The sequence below is a fragment of the Anas platyrhynchos genome, chromosome 28, assembly GCF_047663525.1.
Source record: "Anas platyrhynchos isolate ZD024472 breed Pekin duck chromosome 28, IASCAAS_PekinDuck_T2T, whole genome shotgun sequence".
Lineage (NCBI taxonomy): Eukaryota > Metazoa > Chordata > Aves > Anseriformes > Anatidae > Anas > Anas platyrhynchos.
The window spans coordinates 1,787,289-1,805,995 of record NC_092614.1 but is presented as its reverse complement, the minus strand read 5'-3'; the positions used below and the strand labels follow the sequence as shown (position 1 = coordinate 1,805,995).

General features: G+C 61.5%; 1 protein-coding gene and 1 long non-coding RNA gene across 3 annotated transcripts; one reads left to right on the top strand and one right to left on the bottom strand.

Annotated features, from left to right (window-relative positions):
• Positions 1 to 3,426: 3,426 nt before the first annotated feature.
• DLX4 (distal-less homeobox 4) lies at positions 3,427 to 7,090 on the bottom strand. The gene is made up of 3 exons (XM_027445596.3): positions 6,631 to 7,090; positions 5,259 to 5,452; positions 3,427 to 4,398 (listed from the first exon to the last, which is right to left on the bottom strand). Exons 1-3 carry the CDS (start codon positions 6,920 to 6,922, stop codon positions 4,147 to 4,149), a joined length of 738 nt encoding a protein of 245 aa, XP_027301397.3. The 5' UTR covers positions 6,923 to 7,090; the 3' UTR covers positions 3,427 to 4,146.
• A 312-nt stretch (positions 7,091 to 7,402) lies between these two features.
• LOC139999690 (uncharacterized) lies at positions 7,403 to 13,397 on the top strand. 2 transcript variants are annotated; one of them, XR_011805183.1, is made up of 4 exons: positions 7,403 to 9,356; positions 10,974 to 11,174; positions 11,268 to 11,624; positions 13,055 to 13,397. It is a non-coding gene; the product is annotated as an uncharacterized lncRNA (long non-coding RNA). The 2 variants fall into 2 exon arrangements; XR_011805182.1 differs by having other exon boundaries at positions 7,412 to 11,174.
• Positions 13,398 to 18,707: the final 5,310 nt, after the last annotated feature.

Sequence of the window (18,707 nt, the reverse complement as noted above, 5' to 3'; positions counted from 1 at the left end):
CAGGCGGGCAGACACGCTGGAGACACTGCGTTTTATTAGGGGTAGGCTGCCAGCAAGAGCAAGGAGGCGGCGGGCGGGTTGGGAGAGGAGGAAACCGAGCGGCGTTGCCTGGAGTGAGAAGCATGTCATGAGCTGGCCCCTTTTTTTTTTTTTTTTTTTTTTTTTTTAATTTAGGAAAAAAAAAAAAGAAAAGAAAGAAGATTACATATCCGTGGATTATATAAAGGCTGGGCGCATCTCTGCCCGTGGACAGGCGCTAATCCTGCTCCCCTCCGGCGGCACTGCCTGCAAACCGGGCTCCTCCAGCCAGCCCCGACGGCCCGGGGATGGGCGCCCGGCAGGAATTTGGCTCGCAGAGGCTGTGCTCAAGCAGCCCCTCGTCCCTCCTGCCCTGCCCCGACACCCCAACCGCACAGCAGGTCCTGCATGGGGCCGGGGGTGCCCACGTTGGGTGTGCCAGGAGCTGGAGCCCCTTTGGAAGCTGCCCGATGGAGCCAGGCACGGCGCCTCCTGGCTGCTTTCCCCCTTTTCCTCCCTGCAAAAAAAGGGGGGGCACCACCAGCATCACCTGCAGCTCCACCAGCCTTGAGCCCAGAGGTGGCCAAGACCCCCAGATTCTCCCCAAAAGCAGCCCCAGGACCTGGATGTCCCTCTCCAGGGACAAACCCTCTCCTCCTGCCCCTGCATCCTCCCAAAAGCAGAGGAGCGCAGGCAGGGCCCCCATGGCCCCCCCACCACACTCCTCCCAGCATCCATCACCCACTTTGGGCTCAAAGAACCCCTTTACCCCAGAAACCCCAACGGTGCTTATCCCAATTCTCCCAGTTCTCCTCCTCCACCACCACAGGGGACGGAGGGCAGCACCGGAGGGTCCCGGGATGGGGATGCTGGGCAACCCCAACCCCAAATGCTCCAGGGATGGGGATGCTGGGCAACCCCAACAACCCCACCGAGGGCATTTTGCCATCGGCCACGGGCACGATGAAGGCTCCGAGCTGGTTCCCAGCCATGGGGGGGGGTCCAAGCTGTCGGGAGCAGGTTTGGGTGCCCGCCGGTGTCCCCGCACGGCTCTGCCCCGTGCCCGCGCGCACAAGCCCCGGCGCGCAGCCCTCCCAGCGCGGCGCTCGTTTCCTGCCCCGTTGCAACACGCCGCTTCCAGCCGCTTGCGTCACGCCGCTGCCAGCACAAAGAGCGGGGGCAGCCGCCCGCCCACGGCCCGGCCTGGCATCCGTGATGTCTTCATCGCCTCCCTGGCTCTTGGCTAACCCGGCACGCGGCAGATGGAGAGCCGAAGAAGGACACGAGGCAGCCGCGGCATCGCCGCTGGCTGGGGCTCGGCCACTGTTGTTGGACGTGGAAAATAGGATGGAAATGGTCCCGGGTGGCTTTGAGGACATCTTGGTTGCCTTTGTGGCCTGGGTGAAGCAGCAGCAGAGCCAGCATCGCCCTGCGTGGGTGGGGTTGGGGACAGAAAGGGGACACGGAGCTGCCCAAACATCCCCTGGCGATCCGAAGGGGGCAGGTTGGACACCCAGCTTGGGCTGGTGGAGGGAAGAGGGACCCAAAAAAACCCAGAGACGTCCCCATTCCCCAGGGCAGGGAATCTGGAGGGGATTTCTCCTCGTCAATGCCTTGATCCCTACCAGAGCGGGACATTCTCGAGCTCTTGGCCTTTTCAGAGCCTTCCCAAGCCAAGGATGCTCCTGGCTGATGAGAGGAGCAAAGCCCAGCTTTAGCGATGCTGTGCTGGAAACGCCGCCCCTCTCCTGGTGCCCAGCAGCCAGCAGGGCCGTGGTCCTGTCTGAGCACAGAGAAAAGGGCAGTAAACCCCCCAGCCCCCCCCTCCTTGGCTTGCAAACCCCATCCCTTTCTCTGCAGGAGCATCCCGAGCAGCACCAGGGCACGACCACCTTTTTGCACCGAAGAGGACAAAAAACCATCACTGTTTCCCACCTAACACAAGTCACCCGCACCCATGGGTGCCCTGAGCAGGCTGCGCCCCCCCAGGTGCCAGCGCAGCGGGTTGGGATGGCTCTGCTCTGAGCGAGGCTCGGTGCAGGGCAGCCGCGAGCAGCGGGCGGGCAGGATCCCGGGAGCCAGCGCCTGCTGCAAGACGGGACCTGCGAGAGGCTCTGGCTGCAGGTCCTTGGCAGCACATCCGTCGGGAAAGCTGAGCGGGAGCCGCGGCCGCTGCCGCCCGCGTTCCCCCAGCCCGGGAACGGATATCAAAGAGGGGAAGCGGCAGCGCACGTCGTGGCACGGGGGCAGACCTCTCGGCCGGCCCGTACACGTCCCCGCGGGCTGGATCCTTCCCTTCCCGGGCACAGCGAGGTGCTGAGCTCCCCCCAACCCCACTGCCATCAGCGGGTTCCCCCCCCCTACAAGTGCAAACGGATGGTGCTCGGTGACCGGCACCCCGAGCTGCTGGTGCAGCCGGTGCCGTGCTTCAGCCCCTTCCCATAGCCAGAAATAACCCCCAGAGGGAAGTCACAGAGCTCCTGCCCGGGGACAATCCCACCCTGCAAGGGGCTGGGACTTCCCCAGTCCCTGTATGAGAAATTGGCACCCCCCTGGGGACATCGTCCCCCCGTGCAGGAGGCACCGTGCATGGTCCCAGCCATGGGGGTCTCAGCTGTGTGCTCCACGTCCCCCCAGTGCCACCCTTGCAGGGTGCTGGTGGCCGTCCCAGGGCACAGCTCAGGGACAACTTGTACCCACGCTGGGGTTTGGAGCCCTGAGTCCCCATGGGGTCACCGGCACGTGGCTGCCAGCAGCCCAAATCCCTGGCACAGGAATTAATCCCGGTACCTGGTGCTGCCCCAGGAGCTTTGGGGCACGCTGTCCCTGCGCTCAGGTCCCATCCCGACCTGCCCATCACTCACAAACCCAGCTCCTTGAGGTGAGAGCCAAGCATTTTGGAAAAAAATCTGGCCCCAAGCGCTGCTGAATGCGTGGAGCAAACAGAGCCGTGCCCGGAGCTGTGCCATCCCCAAACTTTGGCACCCCTGAACCGAAATGCTGCAGTGAAGAGGGGATGAAGGGTCGGGTAACGTGGTCCTCGAGGCAGGCAGCGATGCTTTCAGCAGGGAAATAAAATGTGGGGGGGATCGGGCACCCAGCCCACCTGTGCCATGCAGAAAACCCAGGTAGGGACGCGCCGCAGCCCCAGATCTCTGCTGGGCAGAGCCCCACCGTGGCTCCCGTCCATAAATAACCATAAAACGTTTTTTAGCCAGATTCTGGCCTCTGAAAAGGATAAAGGGAGAGGTGGAAAAAAACTGCAGCTGAAAAAGGTTCCCCCCCTGCTCCCAAAGTGTCAGGGCCAGGAGGAGCTGGGCAGTAACCCTGGGGTCCCCAACCTGCCCCGTGCCCCCCACCCTCCTTCTCCCACCCCTATTAAAAGGAGACATCTTCAATAGCTGCAAATTGCCCGTAATTACCCCAAGGAGACGGCGAGAAGCCCCTCGCTTAGGGGCCCCCAATTACTTTAATTGCGCCTCCAGTTGGGAGGAGCGGGGCTGGAAATAGCGGCGGGTCCCGCGCAGATGTGGAGCTGGGCGGGGGGAGACCCCTGCTTGGGTGCCCCCCACCCTATGGGGCCACTTCACCTGCAGACGAGAGCCTCCGAGGACAGGGATCGAAGTGTGTCCCCCCCAAAAAAAAGCAGGGACCCCCCCCAAAACGTAGCAGCAGGTACTGAGGAGCAGTCTTTACTTTACAATCGTACAGCCCATTTATAACGGGGGGCGCATATGGTAACGGACGGTGTTTATAAATAAAGCCAGGCTTTGTTCTTTTTTTTTTTTTGGGGGGGGGTCTCAGGGGACTCCCCACCCCTCCAGCCCCTCTTGGGGCCACCCCACAGTGTCCATGACCAGAGGGACCCGGGGCTGTGGCCAAGTCCTGTCCCGCCGGGCCGGGCGCACGGGGGCTTTGTGCCGGAGCCGTCTCGCTGCAGACCGCGACGGGGCGGGCGGTCCTCAGTTCCCTGCAGTCAGCGGTCACCTTCCTCCTCCTCCTCCTCCTCTTCTTCTTCATCTTCCATTCCAGGGCATCGCTGGGCTCCCCGGCCCCTCGGGGGGGGCACGTCCCCCCTCCCCAATGCTGGCCCTCCTGGAGCCGCTGGGTGCTGAAGCCAGGGCGGCATCACATCATGGGACCCCGGGGCATCGCGTCCTGCGGGTGCGGCTGGTACCAGGCTCCGAAGCTGCTGATGTAGTTGCTGGGGGCCAAAGGGGGCCCCTTGCCCGGCACGGGGATGTCCCAGAGCGGGGGGATGTTGGGGGAGCACGGGGAGAGCGAGGAGGAGGTGTGGAGGTGCTCCCCATCGGGCACGCTGGAGCCCTGCTTCATGATCTTCTTGTACTTGGAGCGCTTGTTCTGGAACCAGATCTTCACCTGCGGGCGAGAGCGGGGTGAGCAAGGGGTGCAGCGTCATCCCCCCATATATTTTGAGGACCCCTCTGCAGCCCTCATCTCCCCCACCTAGGACACCGCCTGCCCTTTCCCAGGGGCACAGCTGGCCCAGCGCGGGGGTCTTATGGGATGAGCCCAACCCTTTACAAGCCACTAGAGAATCCACGAAGGAGGAGAACGTGGCTCTAAAACCAGGGCAACGTGGGATAAACGGAGAGCAACCCGAGAGCCTCCAGCCGTGCACGTCCACCAGTGTCCCCGCGTGTCCCCCCCTGCCTCGGGCTGTGCCCCCACCAACCCAACGCGGGTGCTGGGGCTGGGTTGGGGTGCGGCGCGATGGGGCCCCGCCGCGCGGCGGCTGGGGTGGTGGCCCCGCTCATTCCTCCCCGCGGTCCCCCCCGCGCTGCCGGCAGGTTCCCACTTGCCTCCTCTTCCCCGGCTTTATGAGCTCGCTTCGCCCCTGGCTCCGGGCTGCACCGCTGCCGCCTGCCTGTCTCTCCCCATCGCCTTCAAAAACCCACTCGCCCCGTCCCGCGGCTGCGGGGCCGCCCAGCGCCGGGCACGGCTGGGCCGGCAGCCAGGCTCCGGGGCTGGGAAAGTCCCGGTGCCGCTGGGAGGTGCGAGCAGGGGCGCCCCGGACCCGAGCCGCGGGGCCTGCCGGCGCCGGCTGCCCGCCGCGGCACGGCTCGGCTCGGCATGGCTCCAAGCACACGGCCTTAATCCGGAGTCACTCCCGGAGCTGGAGATGGGGGACGAGCCACGTGCGCTGCGCATCCCCCCCCTTCACTGTGCCGTGCCGTGGCCACGCTGGCAGCAGGGTTTTGGGGATGCCGTGGTTGTACCTGGGTCTGGGTGAGCCCCAGCTGGGCGGCCAGCTCGGCGCGCTCGGGCAGCGCCAGGTACTGGGTCTGCTGGAAGCGCTGGTTGAGGGCCTGCAGCTGCAGGCTGGAGTAGATGGTGCGGGGCTTGCGGAGCTTCTTCCCCTTGCCGTTGATGCGCAGCTCCCCGTTGGCGATGGCCGGCGGCTTGTCGTGCTCTTGGGGGAGGAGAGGAGCAGAGGGTTACAGCACCGCGGGAGGACAATAAAGCACCCCTCCTGCCCCGACCCCAGGGGGGTGCAGCAGGTCTTGTTTTTTTTGGATGTATTTTTGGGGAGCGGTGGGACCTGCTTCTGCCCTGCTGCTTCGTTTAAGCCCCCACGTAAAGCGAAGGGGAACCAGGAGGCATGGTGATGGCTGCTCAGCACCCCAAAAGCGGGCAGGCCGCAGGGCCATGCACCCACCGGGGGGGCCAGCAGGGCCCTGCGAGGTGATGGGGGGCAGAGGTGATGGGGAGCAGGGGTGATGGGGGCAGAGGCCGTGCTGTGGGCGTGCTGACCCCCCCAGGCAGCTCCTGGCCACAAGGTCTGTGCTGGCCGCCCCTGCTGTGGCTTTGAGCATCCCTGGGGGATTTTGGGGATGTGGGGATTGGTGGGGGCCAAAACATGCCAGGCATGGAGATGGGGGACACTGAGGTGACACCGGGGACACCTGGGCTCAGTGGGACACTGGGCAAGCACAGGGTATCAGGTGTGTCTGCACAGCCCCATACACAGCCCCACTCCCACAGGGGAGGGCTGAGGGGGGGGGACAAGGCCGGGGTCCCGGGGGCTGAGCCATGTTCATGACCCCCCCAGGGTGAACCCAGGGGCCACTTCTCCCCGGGGGTGGCTCAGTGGGCAGCGTCCTGCAGCAGCTTTGGGGGAAACCAGACCAGAGCAGGGCTGAAATGGGGCAGGGGGCTGCAGAGGGGACAAGCTGGAATTGGGGGGGGGGCACAGGATCGGTGCAGCAGGGGGGGGCTGGGACGGGACAGCGCAGGACCCGAGCAGCGGGGGCTCAGCGCCCACCCCCCGGGGGGGTCCTGCAAGCACCCAGACGGGGCCAGCAGCGGGGGGGGCATCACCCCCAACCCCCTTTGGGTCTCCCTTGGTGGGGGGGTTCCCCTTCCACCTCTCCGAGCCCCCCCCCATCCCCTCTGCCCACTGGGTGGCTGCGCGCTCCGGGCGCGCTTCCGACGGCGGCCGCTGCGCTCCCGGCGGCTCCGCGCTGGTTCGGCGGGACCGGGACCGGGACGGGGACCGGGACCGGGACCGGGACCGAGAAGGGGGTCGGGACAGGGAGGGGGGATGCCAGGAACGGGTGCGCAGCGCCGAGCACCCCGCGGCCGCCTTACCTGCGTCCTGCAGCCTGGCGCCGTGAGCCAGCCCGGCCGGGGGATGCTGGGCGCCGGCGGGCGGGTAGGGCAGGTAGGGACCGCCGTGGGGAGGCGGGGGGGGGCCCCCGGTGTAAGGATAGGACCCGGGCCGAGCGTAGGAAGCGAAGGGCGACGGGTCGTGCTGGGGGTGGCCGGCGGGGTGGAGGCCGTGCAGCGGGTAGTGCGGCGGCGAGGGGTGGCCGAGCTCCAGGAAAGAAGTTTTGGAAGGGTCGGAACCCAGCAAACTCTCGGTTACGGAGCTCATGGTCATGATGAACCGGAGCCGAGCCGAGCCGGGCCGGGCCGGGCCGGGCCGGGCCGGGCAACCCCCGGAGCCCGCAGCACCGCTCCGAGCCCCGCGCCCCCCCCCTCGACGGGCTCCGCGCTGCCGCACCGCGGCCCCGCGCCCGGGGGATCCCCTGCCCGCCCCGCCCCGCCCCGATGAGCCCCGCCTCGTGACGTCACGACCCCCCCCCCTGGGGGGGGGGCAGCCCCCTGGATGCCCCCTACCCCATCCCCTCGGGGGTACCCCCTCGGAGCCCCCCCTGAAGCCGGGGTCCCCCCCAACCCGGCTGCGCAGCACCCAGTGGGGAAGGGGGAGCTGGGGGGGGGGGGGAGGCACCGTGGTTCCCCCCCCAGTGTCCTGGCTGAGACCCCCGGGGGGGTCTTGTCATCAGTCTGCAGCGGGGGGGCACTGATTTTTTGGGGAGCCCCCTCCTTTGAGGGCGCAGGAGGTGGATGGCAGCACCCTGGGGGGGGGGGCGCACAGCCCCTTGGTGGGGCAGCCCTGGGCCCGAAGGGGATAAAGGGGAAAAGGAGCAGCTGGGGACATGGGGACACAGCGGGGCACAAGAGAAGGACGGATGGACAGGGGACAGCTGGAAGGACAGACACCGGGCCGAGGGACGGACACGAGGCCCTGCATCTCCGTGTCCACCAGCTGCTGGGGAGGGCACCCAGGTGGGGCACCCAGGTGGGGGCCCCTTCCCCTGGCGCCGCAGAGCCCGGACCCCGCGGGGCCCCGCTCCCAGCTGCAGGCACCGACCTGCCCGGCCGCTCCCTGCCGCTGCCCTGGGGAGCCCTGACCCCAGCAGGGTGCACGGAGCCTCCACGGGGCCACCAGCCGAGGGGGGGCACAACCCCCAGCACCGTCACCTCCGCCACCGGGGACACCCCCGGTGCTTGGTAGTGAGGGTTTGCACATCCCGAAATCCCAGGTCTCACGTCAAGCCCCACATGGGGGTCCGGGTCCCCCCTTGCCACCCCTGGCTGTGCCGTGGTGATGGGTTTGGGGACACTGCGGGTGACACAGCGGGGAGCCAGGTGGCCCACGCTGGCCACCGGTGTGCCAAATCTCGGCAGCTGCCCCATGCGGGGTTTGCCTGGGAGGGGTGGCCCCGGGGGAGCGGGGTGACAGCGGCCGGGGATGCTGGCAGGGAGGGTCCCCCGTCCCCACCCTCCCATTAGACCATCTTCAAAACATGTTTCCATCTCGCCATCGCGCCGAGGCTGAGTCACTCGGTGCATGGGCCGGCAGCTCCGATATAAATAGCCGAGCTCCTCGCTAACCCTCGGACACACTGGGACCGCTCTCCCATCCCCGACTCCAAATAAAACAACCCTGACCTGCGGCCGATCCTCTGATGGCCTCCTGCCATCTCTCCCCATCCCAAACATCTCCTTAAAGGCTCACCACCCCGCAGGGATTGGGGCCAGCACGGATGGACCCGCAGAGCAGCCCCTCAGTGCTGGGCAGGCTCTGGGGTCCCTGCACCTCTCCATCCCAGAGCGGAGCTGGACGAAGTGCCCAAGGGAGATCTGGGCTCAAAATCCCCCCCAAAAATCTCAATTTTGGCTCGGAGAGAGGCTGCTCTGACATCTCTACCCAGGCCACCAAATTCTGGGGGCAAACGTAGAAAATCCTCCAACTCCACCCAGGCAAAAGCGGGGGCAAAGCAGCATTAAAAAAATAAAAATAATAAATAAAAATAAAACAAAAACCAGGCTCCCCCCCGGTTCTCTGCGCCCCGGTGCCGAGGACGGGAGGGAGCTGGAGGTGGAGGCTGCGTCCTCCCCGCTGTGGGAGGCTGTGCGTGGTGGCCGGGTGGCTCCCAGGGCTGGATGGGGGCACCGGGGGGGCTGAAGGCACCTGGAACCTTTCCCACCCTTCTGTGTGGTGTTTCCTAAGATGTTTTAGGGACAGATTTGGTCCCCTGGTGCTTCTGGGTGGCACGAGGGGACCACAAGAGCCTCGCACCCCAGCGTGGCTGCGCCCCGTCAGATCCCAGGGAGTTCCCTGCACTGGGTGCTGGTCCCCCACCATGTGTGTTTTGGGGCAATATCTGGCTTCTGGGGGAAGGAGACTAAATCCCCACCTTGCGCAAAGGGCAGGTTTCACCGGTGATGCCACGGGGGACACTGCGCTGGGGTCCCAAACCACCCTGCCTGGTGGAGGGCGGATGGGTCCCCCAACCCAGGGGGGACCACGGGGCAGCACCAAGGCTGAGGTGACACCGGGGCAGCCCATCTCCTCCTCCCTGGCAGCACCCAGCCTCCGCACCAGCCTCGCCCAGGTAGAATTTGGGGTTGGGCATCTGAAGGTGTCGATCGGAGCATCCCCGAGCCCCAGCTGCCAGCCCCACGGTCTCCATCCAGGGTGGGCGCACGGACAGCGCTTCCTGCACCTCCATCCCCCGGGAGATGGGGTAAGCAACCGGCCCCAACCCTCCAGGCTGTGACAAACGTCCCCGCCACCCCGCAGCCGGGTCTGGCTCCCAGCAGCTCCCGCAGCTTGAGGGCAGGAGCCGGTGGCACCCAGGCACCTGCCCACGGGGCAGCGCCGGGCGCACATCCCCGGGTTAGAGCCAGCCCCGGCGCTGGGCTCCGCGCGGGCTGGAAGGCGCAGCACATGCTGTTTGAGCAGGGTTTGGGGTTTGAGGGTAACCCGCTGCCAAAACAAATACATCGAGTCAACTCGTATTAAATTAAAAAAATAAATCAAGGCCGTGCTCGGAGACAATTAAAAGTCTCGGTCTCGGGGCTGGAAGGTGCTGACACACGCCGAGCCCCACGCGATTTGGGGGATGGGGTTTTGCGGCCACGTCCCCCTGCGGGTCCCTCTGCTGTTTCCCTGCCCGCTGAGGGGGCTTTGCTGTCCCCACGGGACACGGGACGAGCCTGGCTTCGTCGTGGCTGCCACCGCAAAGCCGAAACGTCGGAGGCTCCAGGATTTTACCTGCCGGCTCGCCGCCGCTGGCTGATGAAAGCAGGAAGGATTAAAGGGGTGCAGGGAGGGAGAAGGGTGCGCGGGGAGAGGTGGTGGTGCTGGTGGGGAAGGGAGGGGGGGGGGGGGCAGGAAAGCATGTGCCAGGTACCAAACCTCCAAGATCGCCCGAGATAAAGGGAGATCCCAACAGCTGTAATTACGCGCTGGAGAGATAGAGCGGCGCGGGGAAAGCCTGAAGCCAAGTACAGGAATTGTGGGTTAATGGCAGCCCAAGGAGAAGTTAATAACAAGCCGAACAAAGTGGGAGCAGACAGCCTGGCGTCTGCCCTCCCACACGCCACTGCTGCCGCGCTAACGAACCAGCGCGCTATCTCCAGCCCCGCGCCGAGCCCTCCGTGGCCGAGGGGGACGGGCTGCTGGCTCTGCCTTTTCCTGGGGGGTTTTCGGCATTTTTTTTTATTATTATTATTATTTTTTTTTTTTTAGGGAGAGATGCAACCGGCACCCTGTGAGGGGGTGAGGGGGGTGAAGGTGCGGATGGTGAGGGGGGAAGGAGGATTCCCCAGGGCTTGATCCTGCCCCGCAGGGCAGCGCTGACACAGGGGGGGAGCAGGGTTTGGAGCTAGGCAGTGTGAGGGGCAAAAAACAGCCACGAGCTGCTCCCCGTGCAGGGAATCGTGGAGAGAGCGAGGGGAGATGGCAGGGGACAATCCAAACACATCCCCTTGGCCCCCCGAGGTGACAGTGACGGGGCTGTCACAGCGGGGCTGGGACCCGGCTTCGAGCAGGCAGCTTCGGAGGGACACGAGGGAAGAGAAAATTCGCATTCACCGCTCTCGTTTCCCCTTTTTAACTCTGCAGAGGAATCTTCCAAAGGGCGGAGGATCTGAAGCAGCTTTTCTGCAAATAAACGAACAAAAAGATGCTGAGAAATTGCTTGTCCCAAATTTCGCAGCCCTCAGCCACTGCTCATGAAAACTTCCATTGCTCCTCCTAACCAGGACAAATCACGGGCAGAAATGCTGCAGAAATGCCCAGGATGCTGAAAACAAACCTTTTTTTTTTCTTTTTTTTTTTCCCTAAAATCATTGTAAAGCCCTCCCCAGCCTCCCTCCAGGAACAGGAGGTGATGGAAGCGCCCCAGCCCCAGCCTGGCTTTTCGGTGCTGGTTGAAATCGGCATTTCCCAGCACCGTGGCCGTGCTCGGTGTGAATAAGAACAGCCGAGACCTCCGCTGCAGCCAGGGTTTGTGCCCTGCTCCGTCGCTGCTTAGGGCTGGGATGAAATCATATATACGGTAAAAATTCTAAAAACGAGTAATCCTCCCCTCCCTCCCACCCTTAATAAAGGAAAGGCAATGTTTTGGGTTTGAACCGAAAATCTTTTCCAGGACCTGGCTCCGCTCCGGGTTTGATTTTCGTAGGGATCGCTGGCTGGAAATCAAAATTCAGAAAGGACCGGGCGATGTAAAGCAGCAGCAATGCTCCGAGGGGCATCCTGTGCCACTCATTTACATCGCCTCAGCCCTCGGGCCCTCCCGAGACAGACAAAGGAGGGAGCAAACACCCGGGGACGTTTCCCTCCCGTGGCACCCGGTCGGAGCAAGCAAAGCTGGCGCCGGCTTTGCTCCCCCATCAATGCACAAAGGGCTGAAAATCTCCACCGGCGTCGCGCCACGGGGTCACGGGAGCTGTTCCTGCCTGGCACCGAACCCAAAAGGGTCTCTCCCCGTTCCCGCTGTTCCTCGGTGAGTTTATGAAGTGCCTGGGATTAATTGTGGGAGCAATTTTCTGCTGTTGAAATTCCCCGTGTCACTGTTACCCCTCTTGCGCCCCGGCGTGTGAAGCCAGTTTGGGGGATAATTATGCCCCATCTGGAAACCTTTGGGGAAGGTGTGAACCTGCTAGGCAGAAATATGACATATTTAATCAATTATTCCATTCATTAGCCCCAGCCTCAGCGCCTTGCCCTGCTAATTTGACAAGAGCACCAGTTAAAGAGGCTTTTTAACCCTCATTCATTTCCCATCACCCTGCACGCAGCGAGCTGGAGAGCGTTGGAGTCAGTGCGTGGCTGGGAAGGGGACGGTGAAAATGATGTTTTCATTGTGACGTGTTTCATTTTTCTCCCTTTTTCCCCCAAACTGACGAGTTAAAGGTTTGCTCGCGCCACGCTCCTAAAATCGTGCTGCTTGATGCTCTTCCCCATCCCTGCCTTTGCTGGAGTGGTGCAGGATGCCTCTTGCTGGGTGGAGCAGATAGAAAAGGATAACTGGAATTTATTGTGTTGCAAGCAGTGCGTTTAAATACTGAGCAATATTGATTTAGATACATATTTTTTTTAAGATAGCTGTATGGAGAGGTGATTTCCCTCTAAGGGTGCGCCTAAAAGCAAGCCCAATTAAGATCTGGCCCAGGCTTTCTACAGTATTTCCAGGGGACTCTTCCTTGCAGAAATGGTCTTTTCCTTCCTCATCTCTGGCTCCTCGTTTGGGACGGCATCATTTTCCCCTTCGTGAGACCCATTAAGGGTTTGTAACTTTCCTAACGAGGCAGCTAGTAATGGCTCGGCGCAGCCTTTAAACAAAGAGATAATCAAGTGCTGGCCTCTCCGTGGAGAACTTGATCCAATAAACCCTGATTAATTTGTTTTGAAGTAATCTCTTGCAGGCACAGGTCTCTAAGGCAGACACTTTAGGAACGTTGCATTTATAAATGTCCTCCACCACCTCACCAGCATCCGGGCTGGCACACCGGGATGCGGAGGGGGATTTGCTTTTGGAGACGTGGGGATGCCCCGAAACCTACTGCTTCTGCTCCCAGCCATACCCACGGGCACCCAGCCGTCCCCTTGTCCTCCTCTTGCAGAGGCCGGAGGTCCCGGTGTGGATCCGGACCCCATGGGGTGATACCACCCTGTTCCCCTTGGGAAATGCCCCACACTGGGGCAAAGGAGCCCAAACCCTCGTGTCCCCCCCGCGCATCCCGCTCCAGCCCGCTGGCTGCAGCCTATGTTGACATGTTTCTCTGGAAAGGGGCTTAGCCAAGGATGGAATTTAAAACCACAGATTTTGCTGTTGTTGTTATTCATTTTCTTTCTTTCTTTCTTTTTTTTTTTCTTTCTTTTTTTTTTCTTTTTTTTCTTTTTTGGTTTGTTTTTCTAATGTCCTCGCTGGAGATTTGAAAGCTGTGGCTGAGACGTCCTCTGGCAGCACGGGGCTGGATCCCTGCGGGTGCCCCCACAGCAGAGCCACTGCCGGTGTCACACGCACCAGCACCACTCGGACACCCAAAGGTGGCTCTGGGTGCTGGGTGCAGACCTGCTGGTGCTGCGGCGGTCACAGGAGGATGCTCCTAGGATAAGTGGGAGGACAATTCTGAGAGGTGAACTGGTACAAGTGGGAGGGAGAGCTGGGCTTCTGGGAAAAAGAACCGCTGCGGACACTTCTTTGCACTGAAAAGATGTGAGTTTTTACTTTGAAAGCAACCTACAAGAAAAAATTAAAAATAAAAATGGATAAGTGGAATAAAACCCTTCCGTTTTCTTATTTTGTTGGGGCAGAAGGGCTGGGGGTGGCACCCCACCTGCAGGGTGGTTTTGTCCTGGTTTTCAAAGCATCAGGCAGAAGCGGCAGCGCTTCCCCCAAAACCTGGCCGCTGCTCGGGAGTAACACAGGAAATTGGGGGGGGGGGATCAGGGGCTGTGGTGGAGCCGAGACCCACAGAGGAGCCCTTGCCCTTGGGGTTTGGTGCCGGGAAATGGCACAAAATGATCTGACCTCAGGTTGCGGCAAGCTGGCAGCAAACGGGGAGACTTTGGGGGGAGTGCACACTGGGGTTTCCCCAGCTGCTGGGGCAGCTTTCCCCATTCAGATGCCACAGGCTGACAGCTAACGCCCCCATTTAGGGACCCCCAGCCTTGAAGAAGCTGCGTTTGCAGGCGGACACATGCATGGGATGGGAAGAGCGTGGACGACCCCGCATCCTCCCCAGCCGGTGCGCGGTGCCGGCTGTGCCAGGGGACACGCTAAGGGCTGTGCGTTTTGGGGACGATTTCACTGAGCATTTAAAGAGCCGACAGGAAGGGCTCAAGCTTGCGGCTGAGCGTGCTTGGTCCTCATCAGGGAGCACTTTGCAGGGCTGATGACAGAAAATTGCTTTGTTGCCCAGGCTGTGGGGACCGAGCAGCAGGAAACCTGCGGTGCTCACCCTGACTGCCAAAAAGGACACCTGGGCAGGGGGGAGCCGAGCCCTCCCCATGCACCTTCTGCTGAAAATAAACGAGCGATTTCCCTGTTCCCCTTCCCAGGGTTTGGGTTTATCAGAAAGTGCTTTCGGTGCAGCCACGGACCCGCGGTTTGTGGCCACGGGGGATGCTCGCTGCTTGGCCAAGCCAGAAACCACGCCAGAGCCCCGCGGCGAACAGGTCCACGAGCAGGTGAACAGAAGAAGGGGGAAGACCGCTGGGACATCCTACTGATGGAACAGAAACTTTCCAGCAAATACTTGGAGAGAAATATATATATTCTGCTGACATTTCCCATATTTGGCGAAAACCCAAGCCTTCCACCAAAACCCCAAGCACACGCACGCACCAAGTCCCTCCGTGCTTTAACGAAGAGCAGCGCTCCAAAGAGTCCTTTGCTTTTTGGTGGTTAAGGCTCCGAAAAAAAAAAAATGATTTCAGGAATTTTTAAGAGGGAAAAGAGCAATAAATCGGCAAAGCTTCAACATCTCCGGAGCAAGAACACCACACTAACAGCCTTCTCCTCCTTTGCTGCCCACGAGGAGCTTCATCGGGAGCAGGCTTGGGCCAAGCCTCAGACAAAACCAGCAGCAGCATCCTCCAAAAGAGGCAGCAGCACGGCGGATCCCAGATCCCAGATCCCAGGCAGGGTTTGGAGCCCATCCTTCCCCTCTCTGCCCCCTGACGCCGTGGCTCCAAAGGGGACCCGCGGAGGCTCCGCGCTGAGCGGTCACTCGCTGGCCCCAGCTGGGACGCGTGGGTTTGGAGAGGCATCGAGAGCATTATAGTCAGTGACCCCCACATTCTTGCTAATTAACAGAGAGAAAATTAGTGGTAAAAGAAATTGTTCCTCTCGTATTGCTGTTTGCAGTTTGCTTGGGTTTTGGCTTGTTTTGGTGTGTTGGTTTTTTTTTTGCTGTTCTCTGAGTGTACCATCTAGAAAGAAATATTTAAGCCTCTGGGGCCAAATTCCCAGGCTCGACTTAAGCAAAATCTATCAGTGTGGGTTTTTGCCTAAAGAGGGGAGTTGGGGTCTTGCCCAGCAGCAGAAAATGGTCCAGTTCTCCCCTCTGGTTCACAGCAGCCTCAGCCCGTGGTGCTCATTGGTGCCAGGAGATGCTCAGCTGAGCTGGGAAGCTCCAGCCTGCAGCAGAAGGCTTGGGTCCTGCAAAGGGCTCCAAGGGAAGGATGTGGCTTTGGAAGGTGACCTGAGAGTGCCACAAATGTCAGACATCGTATGGGGCACGCGGAGTGGCCCTGGTAGGGATGGCTAGGTCACGCCTAGGGCTAGCAGCCACCCGGTAGCATCATCCTGCTGCACAGCACCAACCCTGCTCCTCGGTCCCCATGCAGCACTTGGGATCTCCTCATCTGTCCCCCGACAGCCGTGTCCCCAGGGCCTGGAGGCACAGCCACTCGTCCCGGGCTCAGGGACACTGCTGCTGAGCCAGCCGGGGTGGTGTCACCCGGGGTGTCCCCACGCCACCGTCCTCCTCCCCGGCACACTCGCAGGTGGTCATTAGAGGAGCTGACAGTCCCCGCAGCACGCGCGGGGTATTTACGGCGCTGGCGAAGCTGAACTCAGGGGAGAGAGAGAGAGAGGGAGGGAAAAAAAAAATGGTGATGGTAAATGTATAATTAGAGTCCTATTAAGAGGCGCCTAGGAGTCGCAGAGGGAGCAGGGTGGACGGGATCGCTGCCTCCCCAACGGCTCTCGGGCGCAAAAGTCCCCCTGGGCACAGCCAGGAGGGGCTGTGGGGAGCTGCCCCCGGGGGGCCGTGGCATTACTGGGGTCTCTGCGCTGCTGAGTCAGGCTCCAGCGTGGAAAGCCCATCGTGTCTCATGCCGTGCCGTGCCGTGCCACCCCGTCCGTTCCCATCCCCTGCAGCCTGGCTCTAGGTCCCGCAGGGTCACCCTCTGGCACCCCAGCATCCAAACCCTCTGGGACTGGGCTGGAGCCAGGAGCTCGGAGGAGCAGAGGAGCCAGGCTTTGGGGCAGTGCCTGGCTGGATTTGGGCAGCTAGGAAGAGCTGATGGAGCAGTCGTGGGCTTTGATGGGCAAGAAGAGGGAGCTGCCACTGCCTTTTAGCACCACCACGGGCTCGGGGTTTCACCATCGGCAATGCCCCGGTTACTCCCTTGCCATCTCACAGCTCTTTCTGTGTCTCACCCCACCCACCCTTGCTTCATCATCCTGGTCTTCCTCAGAGACCTGCCCTCATCCCTGCACCCCATTTTCAGGTTCCCTCATTCCCTGTCCCCTCGCAGGCTCCGTGCCCAGCCTGGTTTTGTGACCTCGCTCACCAATTCACCTGCACCACAGGGTTATTCGTTATTCCCCCTCCTCTTCAAAGCATCCCCACCACGGAGGTGACACAACACCCCCACTGCCATAAACTCTCCTGATGCTGCCCAAAACTGTCACCTTCACCCTGGGTTCTCCCCGAGTGCTCTTATTCAGAGCGAGCAGGTTTGTGGCCAGCGCTTGGAGGAAAAACCTCCTTGCGCAGGTGGCTTCCCCGTCCCAAGCCGCCCACCTCGCCTGCCCTTGCTCTTTGCAGCTCCCCTATTAGTCGTGCTTCAGCGGGCACTGAATGGGGACTGGAATTCCTTAATCCACCTGCGACCTGCCGAGGAGCTTTCCCACCCCAGCCCTGTAACCCAATCCCCCCCCAGCACAAAGCCGGGGCGGCAGCGCCCGCTGAACCAGCAGCTGAAATCTCACCAGCTGCCTCATCGCCTTGAGCTCAGCGCTGAGCAGTAAAAGGCACAGAAAGAGGGTTTGGAAGTGTTTTTTTTTCTCTTTTTTTTTTTTTTTTTATATATATTTTTTCTTTCTTTATTTTGGTTCATCTCACCGCATCTGGGAGGTGATGGAGCAGGGACCACGCTCCGCGTTCGGTATTTGGCTGGTGCTGGATGTGGTCTTGTGGTTGTGTGGCCCCCGTCCCGCAGCTGATGGAGCTTCACGGACACTTCACGGACATGATGGGACAAGGGATGGGAGGAAGGGACACGGGGCTGCCCTGCTGCCCGTGGGTACCATGCCATGGGGCATGGAGACAAAGAACCAACCCCGCAGGGCCATGCAGCTGGATTTACCCCCATGTGCAGAAAAAGAGTCTGGAAATCCTTGATGGCTCCAGGCTTGCATCCCCTGAGCCAGCCCAAATCCTTCGTGTCAGAAGATTTTTCATGAAAGACGTATTTTCTGTAAAAATATACCAACATATACCAAAAATAAAAATACACCAAAAAGTACCAAAAAATGTACAAATAACCCACAAACAACAGCTACCTTCCCTAGTTTTGCTCTGGTCCTTCCTGCCCAATCTGTTGCCATCCTCCTGGAACCTCTGGGAATAGGTAGGAAAATCTAGCTTTTGCTAAAGGAGAAATTGTGAATTTTAACCCCAGAACTGGGTGCTCTGAGCAGCGTTTCAGGTGGGAAGCACCTCTCCCTGCAGCCCACGGGAGCTCCATTGTGAAACCACGTGAAATAGTGGCACCATCACCTGAGTGTTCACTCGCCCAGCCCAGCCTTTGCATTGCCATGGGGAAATTGGGATAAGAGCCCTGAATTTTGGTGATTTGGGGCAGGAAAGCATCACTCCCTCCACAGCAGAGGATGGGGGTGCTGCATCCCGGGCAGGGGGTGCTCTGTGGGTGCGTCTGTGCACACAGGAGCCTGGTGGTGGCTTCGTGCCCCCCGTCCCCTCGATGTCCCTGTCCCGGCTGCGGATGGAGCTGCACGCCGGGGTGGCCGGGGCAGCCGGCTGAGCTCAGCTCCAGCTGCAGCGATGGGAAGACAAGGCCAGCAGCAAGCGCCCACTTTCCATTTACTCCGACTTTCCGCCCCTGCATCCCCCCCGCATCATCCCCATGAGTAATAGGGAGCGGCCGTTCCCGTCTGGGCCAGCGGGGACGGGGCCACTCGGGGCCACCCTTGGCCCGGGAAGGCAGCTGGCCGGCGGTGAGGAGGAGGAGGAGGAGGAGGATGAGGAGGAAGGAGACTCTGGGCTTTCCTGTTCCTCTTGGCAGCCTGGCGTTGTTTGGGGTCCCGTCCTGCCATCCCTGGGAGCCGGCCAGCTCTCTTAGTCATGCAGGGAGGCGTGGAGGCTGGAAAGACCTGCAGCCCCGCTGCCAGGGAGGGCAGAGCGGGCAGGGCTGCTTGGCCAAGCACAGCCACACTCTTCCCTGCAGAGGAGACACGAGGAGGCACCCAGGACTCGAGACCTCCGGACCTCCAGGCACAATTTGGAGGCTCCATCCCTCAGCTCCCATCTCCTGGAAGGGTCCTTGGCAGCCTCTGCTCCATCCTTTCGGGCCACGTCCCACCCTTCCTGCGGGGTGGCAGTGGCATCTCTCCTGGCACCGCTGGGTGCGTGGCATCCCACCCTTGGGGCTCCTCTCGGTGGCTGCAACCTTCAGGGCACGCTGGGTGAGGGTTTGTGGCCGGCGGAGCGTGGGCACTTTTGTGACAAAGGCTGCTTTCCAAACACGCAGTTCTGCGAGTTCAAAGGGCTGTGGGTGGGGAGGAACAAAAGCCCTAAAACCAGGAAGAAAAATAATACCAAGCACCTGG

Coding starts and splice junctions, on each gene's coding strand:
- DLX4 (XM_027445596.3), bottom strand. CDS start 6,922: ATGACCATGAGCTCCGTAACCGAGAGTTTGCTGGGTTCCGACCCTTCC. Junction 5,453..6,630: donor CGCCAGGCTGCAGGACGCAG/GTAAGGCGGCCG, acceptor TCCTCCCCCAAG/AGCACGACAAGCCGCCGGCC. Junction 4,399..5,258: donor TGGGGCTCACCCAGACCCAG/GTACAACCACGG, acceptor TCTCGCCCGCAG/GTGAAGATCTGGTTCCAGAA.